General features: G+C 41.0%; 1 protein-coding gene across 2 annotated transcripts in view; it reads right to left on the bottom strand.

Moving 5' to 3' along the window:
- The window catches only part of LOC149411458 (aminopeptidase N-like), a 65296-nt gene that overhangs the window by 10179 nt on the left and 38838 nt on the right, over positions 1-16279 (bottom strand). For both annotated transcript variants that reach the window (XM_089646959.1, XM_089646960.1), the window contains exons 6-10: positions 6464-6676; positions 3022-3231; positions 1803-1936; positions 1254-1452; positions 175-370 (exon numbers count right to left, since the gene is read on the bottom strand). In XM_089646959.1, the coding sequence (XP_089503085.1) occupies positions 175-370; positions 1254-1452; positions 1803-1936; positions 3022-3231; positions 6464-6676 (952 nt within the window). The remainder of the gene's footprint in view (positions 1-174; positions 371-1253; positions 1453-1802; positions 1937-3021; positions 3232-6463; positions 6677-16279) is intronic.

Genomic DNA, 16279 nt, shown 5'->3' with positions numbered 1-16279 from the left:
CTGTACCATTTAAACTTTGAATTAATAGCTTCCTTAGGTCTGTACCATTTAAACTTTGAATTAATAGCTTCCTTAGGTCTGTACCATTTAAACTTTGAATTAATAGCTTCCTTAGGTCTGTACCATTTAAACTTTGGATTTATAGCTTCTTTTAAATTAAAGAAAAGAACTCACCCGCCATATCAATATTAAGCAGCAACCACTTATCCTTGTTGGGTGCATCCTTCAGTGTGTTGGTGTGTTCTGCGGCAAGCCAAGCGCTGGGCATTTGGTCCTTGGGCTTTGGGTTGCCACCTTTCCAAAGGCTGAGCGGCACCCACCAGAGCGGCGCAGCAGAGCGTGCCGTCACATTCTTCTCCTGATATTGGTTCTGGAAATAGACGATTGAAAATGAATTAGCCACTGGAGCTTATTTGGACACATTTTGGCCAATTTGCAAAAACACCGAGCTTACGCTGGCCAAAATGTAGCTATTTTGAAGAGATATATTAAGTTTGAGGAGTGGAAGGAGATACAATATGGGGTCCAATAAGACGTTCGACGAAACATCAAACCCCTGCGGCTTTTCACTGAAAATTTGCAATTGAGGTGGCTTAATCGTCTACTAAAAATGGTAAACGATCGAATTCTGCTGAAAAATCTGGGTTAGCACCTAGAGGCTATAAAACACAAAGACTGGAAATATTTCATAACAGAGGCGTGAGGTGTATATTATGCTGTAGCAGATATACTAGGAAAAACAATGCAACACCAATCCAATATGTCAAGTGTGTGACAATGTTTAGTCTATAATACCCTAGAATTAGTGTGTAAGTTAAAGAATAAAATGTTACAAGGTGACAGTATAGCAACGATCCCCTGCTTTCAGAGGACAGACACCACCCAGCCCTGGAAATCGATATATCCTCAAATAACAATGTAACAAAAAAACAACAAAGAACGCAGGCGCAATTTCAGGAAAGCTGATTATATTCAAATTAATATTGACATTAATTGTACTGATAGGATATCCGACACCGCAAATTTATCAGCTGAAGAAGCAGTAATAATAATACACTTCTCTGTAGTAATAAATAATTTAATGGAGGACTTAGCCAGCCGAGGATTTCAACTCACAACGCCTAGTAGTATCCAAACGCGATGCCAACTAAGCCACTGACCAGTCAAATGTTTTATAATATTGTCTTGTGCCTGTCTTTTCTTCTTTAAAAAAATGGGGAACTATGATAGGCACCTAATAATAAATATCATACCTGTGTAATGACAACCGTGTTATCATCGTAGTTCCTGTTGACAGTGATGAGGGGGTACCCCGCCTGCTTGGTCCAGCTGTCCATGATGGTCTTGACGCTATACTCCTTGGGAAAGGAGCCGGCTTTGTGGGCTGCGTCAGTCAGGGAGTTCCACAGGTGGTCCTGTGCTGCATTCTTGTACTTGTACTTCTTCAGGTAGCTGGGGAATTAATTTCATTTATACTTAGAACAATGTTTTCAGTGAAAAAAAAAATTGTACCACTTAATTCGTAAAATTATATAAGTACTTACAAAAGTAAGTACATACTTCATTCTGTATAAAAACGTTAACTAAACGTAAACGGTATTACCATCACGTTTTCTTGACCATGTCGAAATCGTGTAAAAACAGAACTAAATGTTTGTGCATTTACAGAACACAAAAATTACTATCGTTTAAAAAAATTTAATACTACTTTTATAATTTTACTGTGTAAATCTGTTTGTGAACTTTCGATCAATGGATTCTTGGGCCAGAGAAGTTGTGCAGGTAATAGTTGGTATAATTACTTGTTGACTCCTTCGCGGAAAACTTGTTCGCCAAGGAAGAGGTTCATCATTCTAATGATGGCGGAGCCCTTCTTATAGGAGATGGCGTCAAATATCTGGGCTATTTCAGCGGGGTCACCAATTGGCACAGATACCTGAAAAAATACAACCGTAAAATATAAATATATATACATAATATACATACATGATTCTTAGTATATTATTGGTACATCATTTATTACACATTAAAATACTAAGTTTGTGTGTTGGTCCGTGATTGCGTAATATGAAATTGTTTTCCTGCATACAATTATTAAAGTTCAATGAACTTTTAATTTTCAAAATTGGAATTAATAAGTTTAAGGCTAGCTTTAGACTTGTAAGTTTTTTCGTAAATTTACGACTTCTAGCCAATGGGCGTATTGGATTTTCAAAATTGGCTAGAAGTCGTAAATTTACGAAAAAACTTACAAGTCTAAAGCTAGCCTAACTCTTTCATCTTCACAAATCCTACAATAAATTATAATGTCAATATCCTACAAATAAATATCTTGTCGCTGTGATTAAAAAGTGGTAAGGATGGAGAAGAATAGAATGAAATTGAATGGAATGAAGCATATACTTATACACCCAGAGAAAATCAAATGGCCAATATACTATTCATGTTCAAAATTGTAAATGGTAGTGATTTAATTAACCTCATTGAATTTCATATACCCATAAGAGCTACTCTTTCTAAAACCCTGTTTAAATGTAACAATTCCAGGACTGAGCATTTCAAACACTCGCTTGTACCTAGATTACATGAAGTTAGTAATAGGTACGCAGATGTAGCGGATCTGTTTAACTGCACAGAAGCTAGGTACAAAAAGGCTATATGTACTATCATATCTTCTAAATCGTTATTAATTAAACCTAAATCTACCCATACTTGTTTATAATATTTTGTATGCACTTATATCTCCTTCTAGAGCCTGTATTAATTTTATATTTTCTGTCGTCATTTTATGATCAAATGCCACAGATATTGTTGTTATTTTTGTTTAAATTATTACTAGTGTTTGATTATGCTTGTATTCTGTGACATGTAATTATTGTGTATGGTATATTTATACCGTGGATATTAAATAAATAAATATTTGATCAGCATTTGAGAAAGCAGCAAAGGAAATACAGCTCGTTCCAGTGACGATTTATTTTTTCACACAGACATCCCAAAGATCAAGAATGGCAGACTTACGGGATGGGAACTGTCCAGCGAGTCCAGCCGGAAGACATCCACCATGTTATCTGCCGACTCTTCGAGCAGCACGTTCCAGTCGGGATGTACATGGTTCACACCCAGGGTGGCCATGTAGGTGGCGAAGCCCTCGTTAAGCCACAGGTCCGTCCACCACTCCATGGTCACCAGGTTGCCGAACCACTGGTGGGCCAGCTCGTGGGCAATCACCTGGAAAACGGCGTTTTAATGGTTGTGGTTTTTTTTAGTCGTAGATAATGGTCTAAACAAAATAATAATTTTAATATAAATATTTGCTCTATAACAATAGATGTCTCTTTAATTTAGCAATAGAATAATAATAGTAGATTTCTCTTTTGCCATAATAACTAGTTTCTTTTATTTGTCACCAGAGCGACCTTAGTAGATTACTCCTTTTGGTAAAGATTAGTTATTATTATTATTTTTTATTTTACTATGGTTAGTAACCAACATTCTTTTGTTTTTCATATATATTTTTCTCTTTTCAAAATAAACGAGTGATAGCTTATAACCATCAATAAACCACTCACTAGATCGATATCTTCAGGCTTTTTATATGAAACAAATTGGTCCTAAAAAACCATAGATATGCCAATATATAGACAGTAAAATTCTCATTTGGAACCTACTTATTATATTATACACCAATGAAAAACTCTGAAAGTTTATTCCATAGACTTTCAGAGTTTTTCATTGGTGGAAATAGTTAGGCAATCACATGACATCACAATATTTCGGTTCCAATTTTCAATCGGAGTTATACCTCCTGCTTATGACCTAAGCGTCTTTGTTTTTTTTATTATAATACAAGGAAAGGAAGTGAATATTAAATGGGATTGACATTAAAAACAGTGCCTTTATTCAACACATAATATACATATCGTCGCATTAATTCGTAGACTGCGTAACTCGAAATTTTTCGAAAATACGTTTTTAATGCCATCTGGTTAAAATTAGACCCGCATCGACTAGTAAAACTCGAAAATTTAAAAAAAAATTAACCTTTTAGATAAACACAAATTAGGAAACTGCGTAAAATTATGGTGCCATTTTTACTCGCGAATACTTCGTAACTCCTTAATTCAGTATTGGCCGGTGAGCCGTGCACGCTTGTTGTGTTTTTGACTGAGGAAATTTATTTACGGTGTAATAGTTTTACCGTGAAATTAACTGAGATAAGTTGATTAATCAATTTTGAACATTTTATAACCTTAATTTTAATTGTGAAGTCACGAATAGTGTTTTGTATCTGTAGTCTAAACTGACGTCTTCTGCACCGTGTGACGCTCTGCCGTAGCTCTCTTGTTTTATGTGCCTCTGCGGTTTCGTAAATACCTAATAGGTCCTTGTTCTGTGATTATCTCTTCTTCAAGGTCACCATCTCTTTGCAAGTGGATCTCCTCCTGATGCATATCCGGATCCGGTTCTTCACTGTCCTCTTCAAACAAACCCAAAATATTTACGGTGGAACGTGCGGCAATTCCATCTCGTCTCTCCTCAGACACAGTCCGTTCTCTGTCAGGCATCTTCCGCGGGTCAAGAACATGTCTTGGTATGCCATCTACTTCGATGTTGTTGACTGAAGTAAGTCCTGTCACCCTTCCATGCACGATGTGCATCTCCCATCTACTGGTTTAACCGCAAGAAGATCGCCCACTTAGAGCTCAGTCAATACTTCCTCTTCTATATTCACTTGCGCAGAAGGGTGTCTCCACGAGTGTGAAGTGTGAACTATACTAGACAGCGCAATACCTCGATCATCCTGACTTTTTGCAGCCAAAGATTGTACCGAAACACTGCCTGCAGGGGATCGCTTCCACTTCTGGCTGCAGTTCTCTTTATTGTTTGATGATGTCGTTCAACTATACCGTTTCCAGCTGGTCGGTATGCCGCGCAAAATCTTTGACGAACATTCCATCTCTTACACTTATCTGTAACACTGTAGGAACAAATGCAGTACCATTGTCCATGAGAACTACTTTGGGCGGGCCTCTTTCCCGAAACACTTCTTCCAAATGTCTGATAATCGAAGCTGCATTATCTGACTCGATTTCCCGCCACACGGCAAATCTACTTGGACCGCAATCGATAAATGTGAGTAAACATTTCCTACCGAAATGAGTAACATCAACTGCCAAGCGACTCCAGGTTGTCACAACATTAAGATTACCCGCTTCATGGGATGATGGTGGAGGGTCAATTGTCCTGCATTGTACGCAGGAACGCACGCATCTATCAACGTCCTTTCTTCTCGCCTCGGGATCGACCAGCCGGGCAAAATGAAGCGTTCACTTTACTCCAAAGTGATGCTGAGCATGAAGAGTTTCTACGCTTAAAGCACATGTTTGCTCACCAGTTCCACTTTCAAGTCTCTCCCACCTATCTTCACACTCTGAGGAGTCTCTTTCACAACGTTTCCTGTCATGGCTACTCTTTGCCCGTGTCTTGCAAACCCTAGTAAGTACATCAGTTTTATTTCTACAGGACAACAAGGGTGATCGACAATGTCAGATCAAATTCTTCTACAATCTCCTTCATCAACTTCAAGCGTCACTTAACGATCATCTCTGACACGACTACTCCCGGTCAGTGTAGATCTCACCCAGCACAAAACCGTCGCCGAATCTGTAATGATCTCCAGAGTTTGAAGATTTCACTTGAGAGTCAGATTTAATCCCTTAAGGAAGGAAAAGTACCAGCATTTACAAGACTTAAAACAGACATTAGAAAAGGATTACCACTCCTTTAACGATAACCTTCCGCATCATTAAAATCATTAAAATGCATCTAAATAGACTGCCTCGACATACACATACATTGTTGTGTTTTATTTTGTAAATGTAAAATTCCTATCTCCCAAATTTTCCGCTAGGTTGTTCATAAAACTGTTCGCAGAAAAGTATGTATCTTTTGTAAAATGCGTATCTCCATTCTCGGTTTTTACGTAAACTTCCTAACTCCGATTTGAAATAGAAAGCCTTAACTTACAAAAGTTTAATGATTGAAAATAAATTTCCAAATATATTATATGTTCGAAACATAAATAAAAAGAATAAGCCGTCTTTAATTTTTTTTCACTACGAGGTTTTTTGTGCCTCCTGTAAAATTTTACATTTGGGAGTTACGCATTCTACGAATTAATGCGACGATATACAGTCTGTGAAGAAAGTGTAGAAAAAATCGAGGGCGCTGTTATAGTTTTAATAGCTATTATATATTATAAAAATATCATTGGAGAGCAAATGACATTGAACAATGATCTAGATTTTTAACTACAAATATGTTCTGGAATCGCTAGTGAAAATCGTTCAAGTACGACCTGCTATACCCCGCATTTGATTTATACTTATTATTTTTGAATTGCATACAAAAAAGGTAAAATACCAACCCCACTGAGAGTATTTCACGAATTTTAACTTACGGAAGCAACCCTGGCCTTGCTGGTAGTGGAAGAAGTCTCCTTGGAGTAGAGCAGCGCGGTTTCCCGGTAAGTGATGATGCCCCAGTTCTCCATGGCGCCAGCGTTGAAGTCGGGGATGGCCACCATGTCCTGCTTGGGCAGCGGGTACGGCACATCGTAGTATTCCTCAAAGTACGCCAGCACCTTGGGCCCCACTTCCGAGGCATATTGCGTCTGGAATGATGGATAAAATGATATGGACAATGGATGTAAAACCAGACAGGGCTCCAATAAAAGCCGTCTAACATACCGACACATATTCTAAACACAACTATTGGAATTTTTGTTTTCTAAAATTAATGAATAAATATATGAATTAATGGAATTAATGAATAAATAATGCGAAATCTTGGAAATGAAAATTTACCTTATTCACGACGTTTGATTGACGAAAATTGTAAAATTTTAAATACGTTTATTAATAAAAAATAGAAGTATTACAGTTAAAAAAATGTACGTGAATGCTGCACATAAGTCCCAACTGCTCACCTCACCACGGAAGTTAGCATCGATCTATCTATGAATTTTTTTGTTATGATCAACCCAGGTCGTGTAAAATTATTGATCAACCCAGGACTAAATCAGATCTGCTCATCAAACAGGACATTTTTGCAAGCAGAGTTTCATTCCTGAACGGTGGATTTTCACCAGGTTGACACTGAGAGTATATAACTCTACAACATGCCGCAAAGATACTGCATATTATTTTATATAAAATAAATGTGAGATAACACAAAATATTAATTACTTAAATAAAATTTATTTGCGCATGATGAGATTTGAACTCACGACCTCTGGATTCGTAGACGAGGCTCTGAATCGTATTTTTTAAAGAAATTTCAGTAATTATTAATGATGATTAATTTATCTATAAAAACGTGCTTGTAATTAAAAAAGGTCAGATCGTAAATATTCATTGCGATAAAAATTTACGCAATTTCATCAGACCTGGAAAAACCCCAGGGGGCCTCAAATAATATAACTTATTTATTAAACTGAGCGACCTTTTTCCGTAAGAGAATATTATTTTAGACTGATAATTTGTTCTAAAACATTGAATGCTGTATTCACTCGAGCGATTGGTTTGTATATATCTATATAAATAAAAATGTTAATTTTAAATAATAATAAACAATATGTAATTAGTTGCCTGAAAAACTAATACAAATTAAAAATATTTCCGAAGTAAAAATAAATGCCGCCAACGGGAATTGAACCCGTGCCTTCTGATGTCCGGTCAGGTGCTCTGTATCCACTGAGCTATGTCGGCTAATTTCCAACCCGCCAAATGATTCAATATGTACTAGTACCTCAATCAACAATTACTGCTTATTATATGTTTTTCCACCTGTAAACAACCAACTTTATTTTTGTAGGAAAGGCTTTGTAAGTGCTAAATTTCTCACTAGATGGCGTCGAGACATATTATATCTTCATTTATTGGTGAAATATTATGATATTTGACTTGTCCAATATTATAATTATTTTTTAATGATAAACTAATGCTTATAAGACAAGGTTTTATGCATAGCATAAAGGATAACAAATAATTATAAGCAATAATCAGTCGCCTGAAATCCTTTATGCTATGCATAAAACCTTGTCTTATAAACATTAGATTAAAAATAATGTAAATGTTAGTTAGTTCAAAAACTTAAATCTCCGAAAGTTTTTCACCCATTGCTTTGCAATTTTGACAAAACGTTGCATTTGAATACGCGTTTGTTTTTGTATAACTATATTATAGTATAGATGTCAAATATGTCGCTGTCAAAACAGCGCCATCTGTTGTAAGTAAAAGTAGCACGCGCCATTGTTTCTCTATCTGCACAAACAGACTGAGCCAAAGAAACACGTGGCAGGGTACAGCTAGTATGTATATATGGATAAAAATTTACTATATTATTTAATTAATACCATTCCTCAAAATATGAATATGGAAAGATAACTTCTTACTGCGGTTTAAAGCCAATGAATCCACCTAGATTTCTCTGTGTCTAATATATTTTTAGGTTCTATATATTTAGCACATTATGACAAGTGATTGATCAAAACTTTTTTGAAAATTTTCCATAATATGCCAAAAATTGCTCGACTGGGTAAATTATTGCCTTGGTAAGTAAAAACACAGTGTTTTCCTTATCAACCAGTAAAGCCAACAAATGTATTGCAACAGTTGGCTTGATAGAAATCTCCTCAGTCTAAATTATGATAAAACTATCTTTTATAATTCCTTAAAGTCATCCCCTAAAAATAATCTTAAGGGGCCATTCAAGTATTACGTAAGCAGATTTATTACAATTATTTACCCCCTCTTCCCCCTTGTCACCAAAAGTAAGCAAAGCTCTTACCCCCCCCCCTCCCATGCTTACGTAAAAATTGGTACATGTATGCATTTTTCTGTTAATGTATTCTGTTTTTTAAGCGAGTACCTAAACGTATTAATTATTTATGGGAATCCCCGAATATGTATTCGGTTTTCAAACATAGACAATGTGTGGGTTGCCATTGTGTAAAAAAAAAATAACTACTGCTGAGCAGTGCTGACGTAATCACTATCTCGACCCCCCCACCCCCCCATGTCATCAAAAATAAGCAAAGCAAAGACCCCCCTGCCCCCCTATTTTTTTTTTTTTTTTTTTTTTTATAGTCGGAGGCGGTTTACTTACGTTCCCCGCGAGCACTTAGGCCATAGGCCCATTGTACTATCTCCCATTTTACCTCATTCCCTTGCCAGTAACCCGGTCCCTTTTATGAAGTTCACCAGGGCTGTCATTGGATATGTGGCGATGTCTTCTGGTTCCACACTGTGTCTTCCCAGGTATCTGAGCCTTATTCCCAGCAGAGCGGGGCATTGGCACCATAGGTGAATTGGAGTCTCTTCCTCCTCTTCACATTTCCTACAGATGTTGGTGTTTTCCACTCCCAACAGTTGCATGTGTCTCCTGAGATGGCAGTGTCCCGTTAATAGTCCTACCAGTTCCCTCAGTGAGTTTCTGTCCATATCGAGTAGTTGCCTGGTTCGGTTAGGGTCCGGTCCGTTTATGAGTACTTTAGATTGCCTCATTCCGGGTGCCTTCTTCCATTCCTTCCAGTGTTGGGATTTGACCCACCTCTTGATATGTAGTTTGGTGTGGCAAGCTGCTACTCCTACGGCCGGTTCAGATCCCACAAGTGGTGCTTTCGCCCCTTTCCTTGCTAGTTCGTCAGCCCGCTCGTTGCCCTCAATACCTTTATGTCCTGGTACCCAGAGCAGGGTTACTTTATTGATGGTCGCCAGTTCTATTAGGATAGTCCTGCATTCCATCACCAGTCTGGAGTCGCATCGGTTACTTTCCAGTGCCATTAAGGCCGCCTGGCTATCAGAACATATGTTTATGTTCTTATTTCTGTACCCGATACTCATATTCTCCTGTGCGCAGACTAAGATGGCTTTCATCTCAGCTTGAAACACAGTGCAGTGCATTCCTAGAGGTATACTGAGTTCCCTCTTAGATCCCTGTAGACAGACCCCGGCCCCTGTTCCTTCCTCCATCTTGGACCCGTCTGTGAACCAGATTAGTTCCTGTTTGGAGTTTGGACCTGGGACCGTGTCCCATTCCTCCCTTGTGGGGTACGTCACTTTAAACAGCTGTCCGAAGAAGTATTCGGCTTGTTTGCCGTCCTGCTTCATCCCAGCCGTCGGACTAATTGCCCTCAGTCTTATTCCTATCTCCGTGTGACTGTTTCTGGGCAACTCTCCTCTCCATTGGCCATTGCAATGTAACCTGTAGGCTGCCGCCATCGCCGCCCCCTCTATTTCTATGTTTAGTGGGGGTAGGTTCAGCAGCACTCCCATGGCTAGTATTGGAGTGGTTCTCATGGCTCCTGTGATGCTTCTGCATGCAAGTCCCTGTATGTGATTGAGTGTGACCATCACTGTTTTCAGTGTTGTTCTCCTCCACCAGACCAGGGCTGCGTGCATGATCCTTGGTTTTACAACGGCTGTGTAAAGCCATTGCATCATTTTAGGTTTGAGACCCCACGTTCTGCCGCAGATTCGCCTAGTTGCCCACATCAGAGCACAGGCCTTTCTGCCTACAGTTTCCACCTGGTTTTTCCAGCTCAGTTTGGCATCTATGATGACTCCGAGGTACTTAACCGTGTCAGAGGGTTCTAATTCCTTTCCATAGAAGGTTGGATTGCTCCATCCTTCTAGTTTCCTTTTACGCGTAAAGATTACTAGTTCTGTCTTGTCTGGGTTGACTGACAGTCCTGTTTCTTCACACCATTCTTCCACTGTTGCCAGTGTTGACTGTATAAGGCCTCGGGTTGTGTCTGCATCCCAACACCTTATTATGGTTGCAATGTCATCCGCATACCCTTGCGTATATAGGCCCCTGTTGTTGAGTTTCCGGATGAGGTTGTCCACCACCAGGCTCCACAGCAAGGGTGATAAGACCCCTCCCTGTGGACACCCTCGTGTCACCAGCACTTTGATGCTTACCTCACCCCTTGTCACCGTAAGTATCCGGCCTGAGAGCATGTTCCTCAGCCACCTTCTGGTGGTTTTGTCGAGTCCATGTCTTTCTGCCGCTTCATCAATGGATTTAATAGTGGTGCAGTTAAATGCTCCCTCTATATCCAGGAATAGCCCTACCGCCAGTTCCCCAGTCGCTTGTGCCTGCTCCAGTTTGTACACCAACCTGTGCAGTGCCGCGTCGACTGACTTACCTGCTTGGTAAGCAAACTGTAACTCGTGGAGGGGCTTCTCTTTCAGTGCCCCGTCCCTTATGTGCCTGTCCATTAGCCTCTCCATTGTCTTCAGAAGAAATGAGGTGAGGCTAATTGGGCGGAATGCACCTGGTTGGTCGTAGTCAGCTCTCCCCGGTTTGGGTATGAACACTACCCTTGTCTTCCGCCATGGTATGGGGATGTATCCGAGGGCACAGCATGCCCTCAGGATCTTCGTCACCGGAAGTAGGATTGTATCTAGGCCCCTCTGTAGAAGTGCCGGAAAGATTCCATCCTCTCCTGCGCTTTTAAAAGGGTCAAACCCTCTGATTGCCCATTTAACTCTGGAGGGAGTAACTATTTTAGCCGCAGTGTCCCAGTCCTTACCTTCCCGTGTAACTCGGGCTGGTGGTGGACTGGTATCATCTGCTTCTAACTTTTTGTAGCCGGGAAAATGTTTCCCCAGCAGTACCTCCAACTCCTCCTCCCAACTGTTGGTATATCCTCCATCAGCTTTTTTGAATGGGCCTTTTGCTGCCCCTGGGTCTTTTGCAAGAATTTTTTGGATTCTTGCAGTCTGTGGGATGGTTTCCACCTCCCCACAGTATTTCTCCCAGGAGCATGTTTTGGCTTTCTGGATTGCCACCTTGTACTCTTTCTGGTATTGCTTGTGGGCATCCCAGTTTCCTGACTTTTTGGCCTTGTTGAAAGCTTGCCTTACTATTTTCCGTAGCTCCTGCAGTCTTCTGCTCCACCACGGTGTTTTGTCCCTGGTACTTGTCTTCAGAGGGCAGCTATTTTCGTATGCCCTTATCATTGAGTCCCTCAGTACTTCTACTGCGTCCTCAATTTCTTCGGGGCAGCCGTATTTAGCTGGGAATCTTGTCATTCCTATATTTAGTTCCTCCGAGTATCTAGTCCAGTCAGTTGCTTTTGGGTTCCTATATGTATCGGTCCCCGTTTTGCTTGTTTCTCCCTCTAGTTTAAATTCTATGTGTCGGTGGTCCGACAGGGATGGTTCGTCCGATACTCTCCATCCTGAGACTCTTAATGTTCCTAGGGTCAGGTCTATCACCTCCTGTCTGTTACTTATAACGAAGGTGGGTTCCCTACCTCTATTAAGAATCTCAAGGTTCACTGTCATCAGGTATTCCAGGAGGTCCTGTCCTCGTTTGTTGATGTCCGTACTCCCCCACACAGTGTGGTGCGAGTTAGCATCTGCTCCGAGTATCAGTTCCCTACCCTTCTCCCTGCAGTCTTGGACGAGTCTCGTTATTTCCCTTGAGGGTGGTGGTTCCACAGAGTCATAGGGCATGTATGCTGATGCCACAACTACTTCCCTGCTTCTTTGGTCCAGCGTGACCTGTAGCTTCACAGCCACTAAGTCCCTACTGCAGTGTTCGGGTAGCAGTGTGCCAGGTATCCCTCTGATGAGAATACAGGCCCTGGGTCTGTCCCCCGACTCGTTATAATAGATTAGACCTTGGTTCATGTTTAGTCCTCTGACCTTCCCCCTATAAGTCCAGGGTTCTTGGATCAGCGCGACGTCCACACTGTCCCGAGTGACTCTACTGCTAAGCACTGCAGTCGCTGCCGGACTGCGGTGCAAGTTTATTTGAATGAACTGTAAGTTTTTAGCCATTACTGCCTAATCCTTAAGTCATTCCTCCTATTTACGCTCCTCGGTGTTAGGAGAGCGCACCGTGAAAGTGGCCTTCCTTATCCCGACATGCGCCGTCATCCCCATCTCCCTCAGCACCTTCACACTTTCCTCGTCCACACTCATGATCAGGCGATACATGTTCTTATCCCTGATAGAGTCGTGGACGATCCATTTTTTTGTGTGTAGCCGGGGAGTCTGGTTCTCCAGCAGTTGTAGCAACCTCTCGGTGCTTACTGCTCCATTTTCGGGGATTACTGCCATAACCTTTACGTACTTTGGCAGTTCCTGCAACCCCACCACCTCCAGGTCGCAGCCCTGCCATTTCCGTATGGTCGGCACCATCTCCCTCAGCCATGTCTCTGACTCCTTGTCGGAGCAGGTCATTTTCAGGACGCCCCTCTGAGTGAAGCATTCGTCGAATCTGGGTTTGAACTGCCCCTTTGGGATGCTCAAAATCAGATCCGCGGCCGCCTCACTCACGAGGGCCTCCTGCTCTTTTGTAAATTCTTCCTCTCTGTTCCTATGTACTACAGCCACTCGAATTTTATTTCCAGCGGCTTCCGCATAGGTAGCAGAGGTGAGAATTCCTCGGGGCTTTTTCCTGGAATTTCCCGGTGAAAGCCCCAAGGGTTTAGGTTCTGGTGAGGTTCTTCTCCTCTTCCCAGCCTTCTTTTCCCCGGGCGTTCCAGGTTGCTCCCGGTTACCTTCTGCGGTCCCCGTTAGCTTCCGGTCTGTCCCTGATTTGCCTTGCCTGGTTCCGGCCTTCGAGGTCCCTGGTTGTCCCCAGCGGACTTTTACAGTCCCTGGTTGTTCCCGGTTTCCTTCCTGCCGCCCCTGCTTCTCTCTTTTGAGTTTTCTCCTCGCAGCCCCACTGAGTTTCTTCCCACTGATGTGAATTTTTTTCCCATCGTCTGACAGGGACTTTACCTTGTCTTCCTCAGCGGTGGTTGTTGGAGTGAGTCTCTTCTTTAAGTCCCCCCCTCTCCGCTGGTTCCCCAAGGGCCCCAGTTGGAGTCGGGGGTTCTTAAAGAAGTTATTTTCCAGGTCCCCTGATGGTCCCTGCATTTCCACGTCTGGATCCCCTGGGGGATCCCGCCGTGTTGCGTCCGTCGGAGGTCCTTCTTTATGGTTCCCAGAGGGCCCCTCAAGGGAAGAGTCCACCAGGGTGGTCCCATCTCTCCTCTCCACTTCCTCTTGGTTCCTCAAAGGCCCCAAGAGGGATGAGTCCACCGAAGCGGCCTCAACTCCTCCTTCCACTCCCCCTAGGTTCCTTAAAGGTCCCTCGTCAGTGTTGTTTTGGTTTTTGTTTTTACAGTCCATATTTGGTCCCACGAGTATCTAGGGAAATAAAAGGTCCACCCCAGCAGAGCCCCGAATGCTGGGGTAAGGTCTGTATACTCCGAGATGCGACCTTGTGTCTCGGAGGAACCGTTCGTGACACTGTTCCCCAGTGTCATTCAGCCCTGAGCACGGTATCTCACACCTTAGCTTGGGATGGCTATTGCAGGTCGTGTTTCCACTCCCTGAGCGATGGGTTCGCCACACTCCCTACGCTTATTCTGCCCCCCTATAGTTATTACGTAATACTTGAACGGCCCCTAATCTGAATTTCCACAACCCTAATTATAACTTTGCGACATGCTCAAATTTCGAAGACGTGAAATTCGGACAATATATCAAGTAGGGGAAAGTGGTCACCATTCGTACGCGGGGCACATTCGTACAGTTAGTATAACAGAAAAACTAAACGGCACACAAACACGCCTTTGCTTGTGTGCATAGGCATACCGGCCGCCATGTTGCTAGCGGAGTCTCGCGTCAGTCGCACTACGGTGTATCAGCTGACAAGACGTAATGTGTTTTTGCACGCCGTGAGTACATTTTTTACCTAAGTTTAGTTCGTAATTGTAAGTAGGATTGTTATGTTTTTGACAAAATGGTGATGATTGATTAATGTTAACATTGTTTATTTTGAGATTTAATTGTTAAATTTCTCAAACTAAATTAGAATTTGTATAAAGTTGTATTTTAATTTTGTGCAAAGGCATGGGGTGCATTCGGACACCCAGAAAGGGGGCACATTCGTACGCGTACGAATGCTCCCCTTTACATTTTATTAACCACCAGTATATCGAAATTCAATTTTTATGATATAAAATATAGTATTATCTTTTAAAATTATTGTGCAGATAGCACAATAACATATGTTTCCTTTTATGACGTATTTTACTTCTAACAAAATGAAATATTTTTATTAAGTCAACCTTATAATTAATATTTTATTGCAGAATCATGATGCGAAAATATAAAAAAAAGGGTACGCGTACTCAAGAAGTGGATGAAGAGTCCATGAATTTAGCAATTAATGATGTAATACAAGGAAGGTTATCGTATAGGAAAGCCGCGTTAAACAAAACTTGAGTTGATTTCAAACGTTGAGGTGATTTCTCACGAAAACGGCGCTATATAAATTAGCCAAATATTATTTCGAACCTTTTACTGCAAAAAATATTACAAGTGTATTTGAAAAGCCAGGTATATGTCCGTTCAATGAAATGGCCTTCAGCAATGAAGATTTCGCTCCCATTGACGTGTACGCTAGGGCGGAGTGAAAAAACTTTTTTTCAAATTTCGTGTTTCCTATATTACCAATGGGTGCCTTGGTAGTACCCTATAAAGTACACAAAATATCATCAAATTCCAACTTCATCTTCAGGTGGCGCACTGACCCTAAAGTTCTACAAAAAATGGTGTTTTTTCAGATTTTGTTAGTAAACAAGCACATCATCTAATCCAGCTTAAACGACACAAAATGTATTTTAGTTTTAGCCATCTAACTTACCCCTCTTCCCCCCACCCTTTGACACTATTTTGCGTAACAACAGCTGCAGTCAATCAGTAATTAACAGACATTAGCGCGGAGTACACGTTCGTTGGAACAGCTGCGAAAACTTGATTGTGATTTCTCTGTAATATGTCTAAAACAAGAAAAAAATTCAATATGTTCTATGTTTGGTGGCCCAGAAAAATTAAAAGACGATGTGTTGCCAACTTATTCGGATGTAATAAAGTATTATTTGTGGATTAGAAATGACTTGGAGTGGTTATCAAATGGAAAAGATCCTTCTGTGGAAGATATATGTGAAATAATTGCAATTGATCTAATTACGTTGTGAAATAAAGCGTCTATTCCTATTGTAACTGAACGTCAAATTATAACTAAACTAACCCGGTATTATCACAAGTACAAATGCTTAAAGAAATGTCGAGTACCTAAAAAGAAAACCTAATTTTATGAAGATGCAACAAAAAAACTCTTTGATATTGCTGTTTGCAAGTGCATTTGTGTCGATTTTTGTAAATGTTTAGTGAAAATATCCAAGAAGGAGCTAGAATTCCTG

This window comes from Hesperophylax consimilis, chromosome 25 (assembly GCF_061612785.1).
Source record: "Hesperophylax consimilis isolate HC1 chromosome 25, BYU_Hcon_1.0, whole genome shotgun sequence".
NCBI lineage: Eukaryota > Metazoa > Arthropoda > Insecta > Trichoptera > Limnephilidae > Hesperophylax > Hesperophylax consimilis.
The sequence above is the reverse complement of the archived record's forward strand: the minus strand, read 5'-3'. Positions and strand labels throughout refer to the sequence as shown.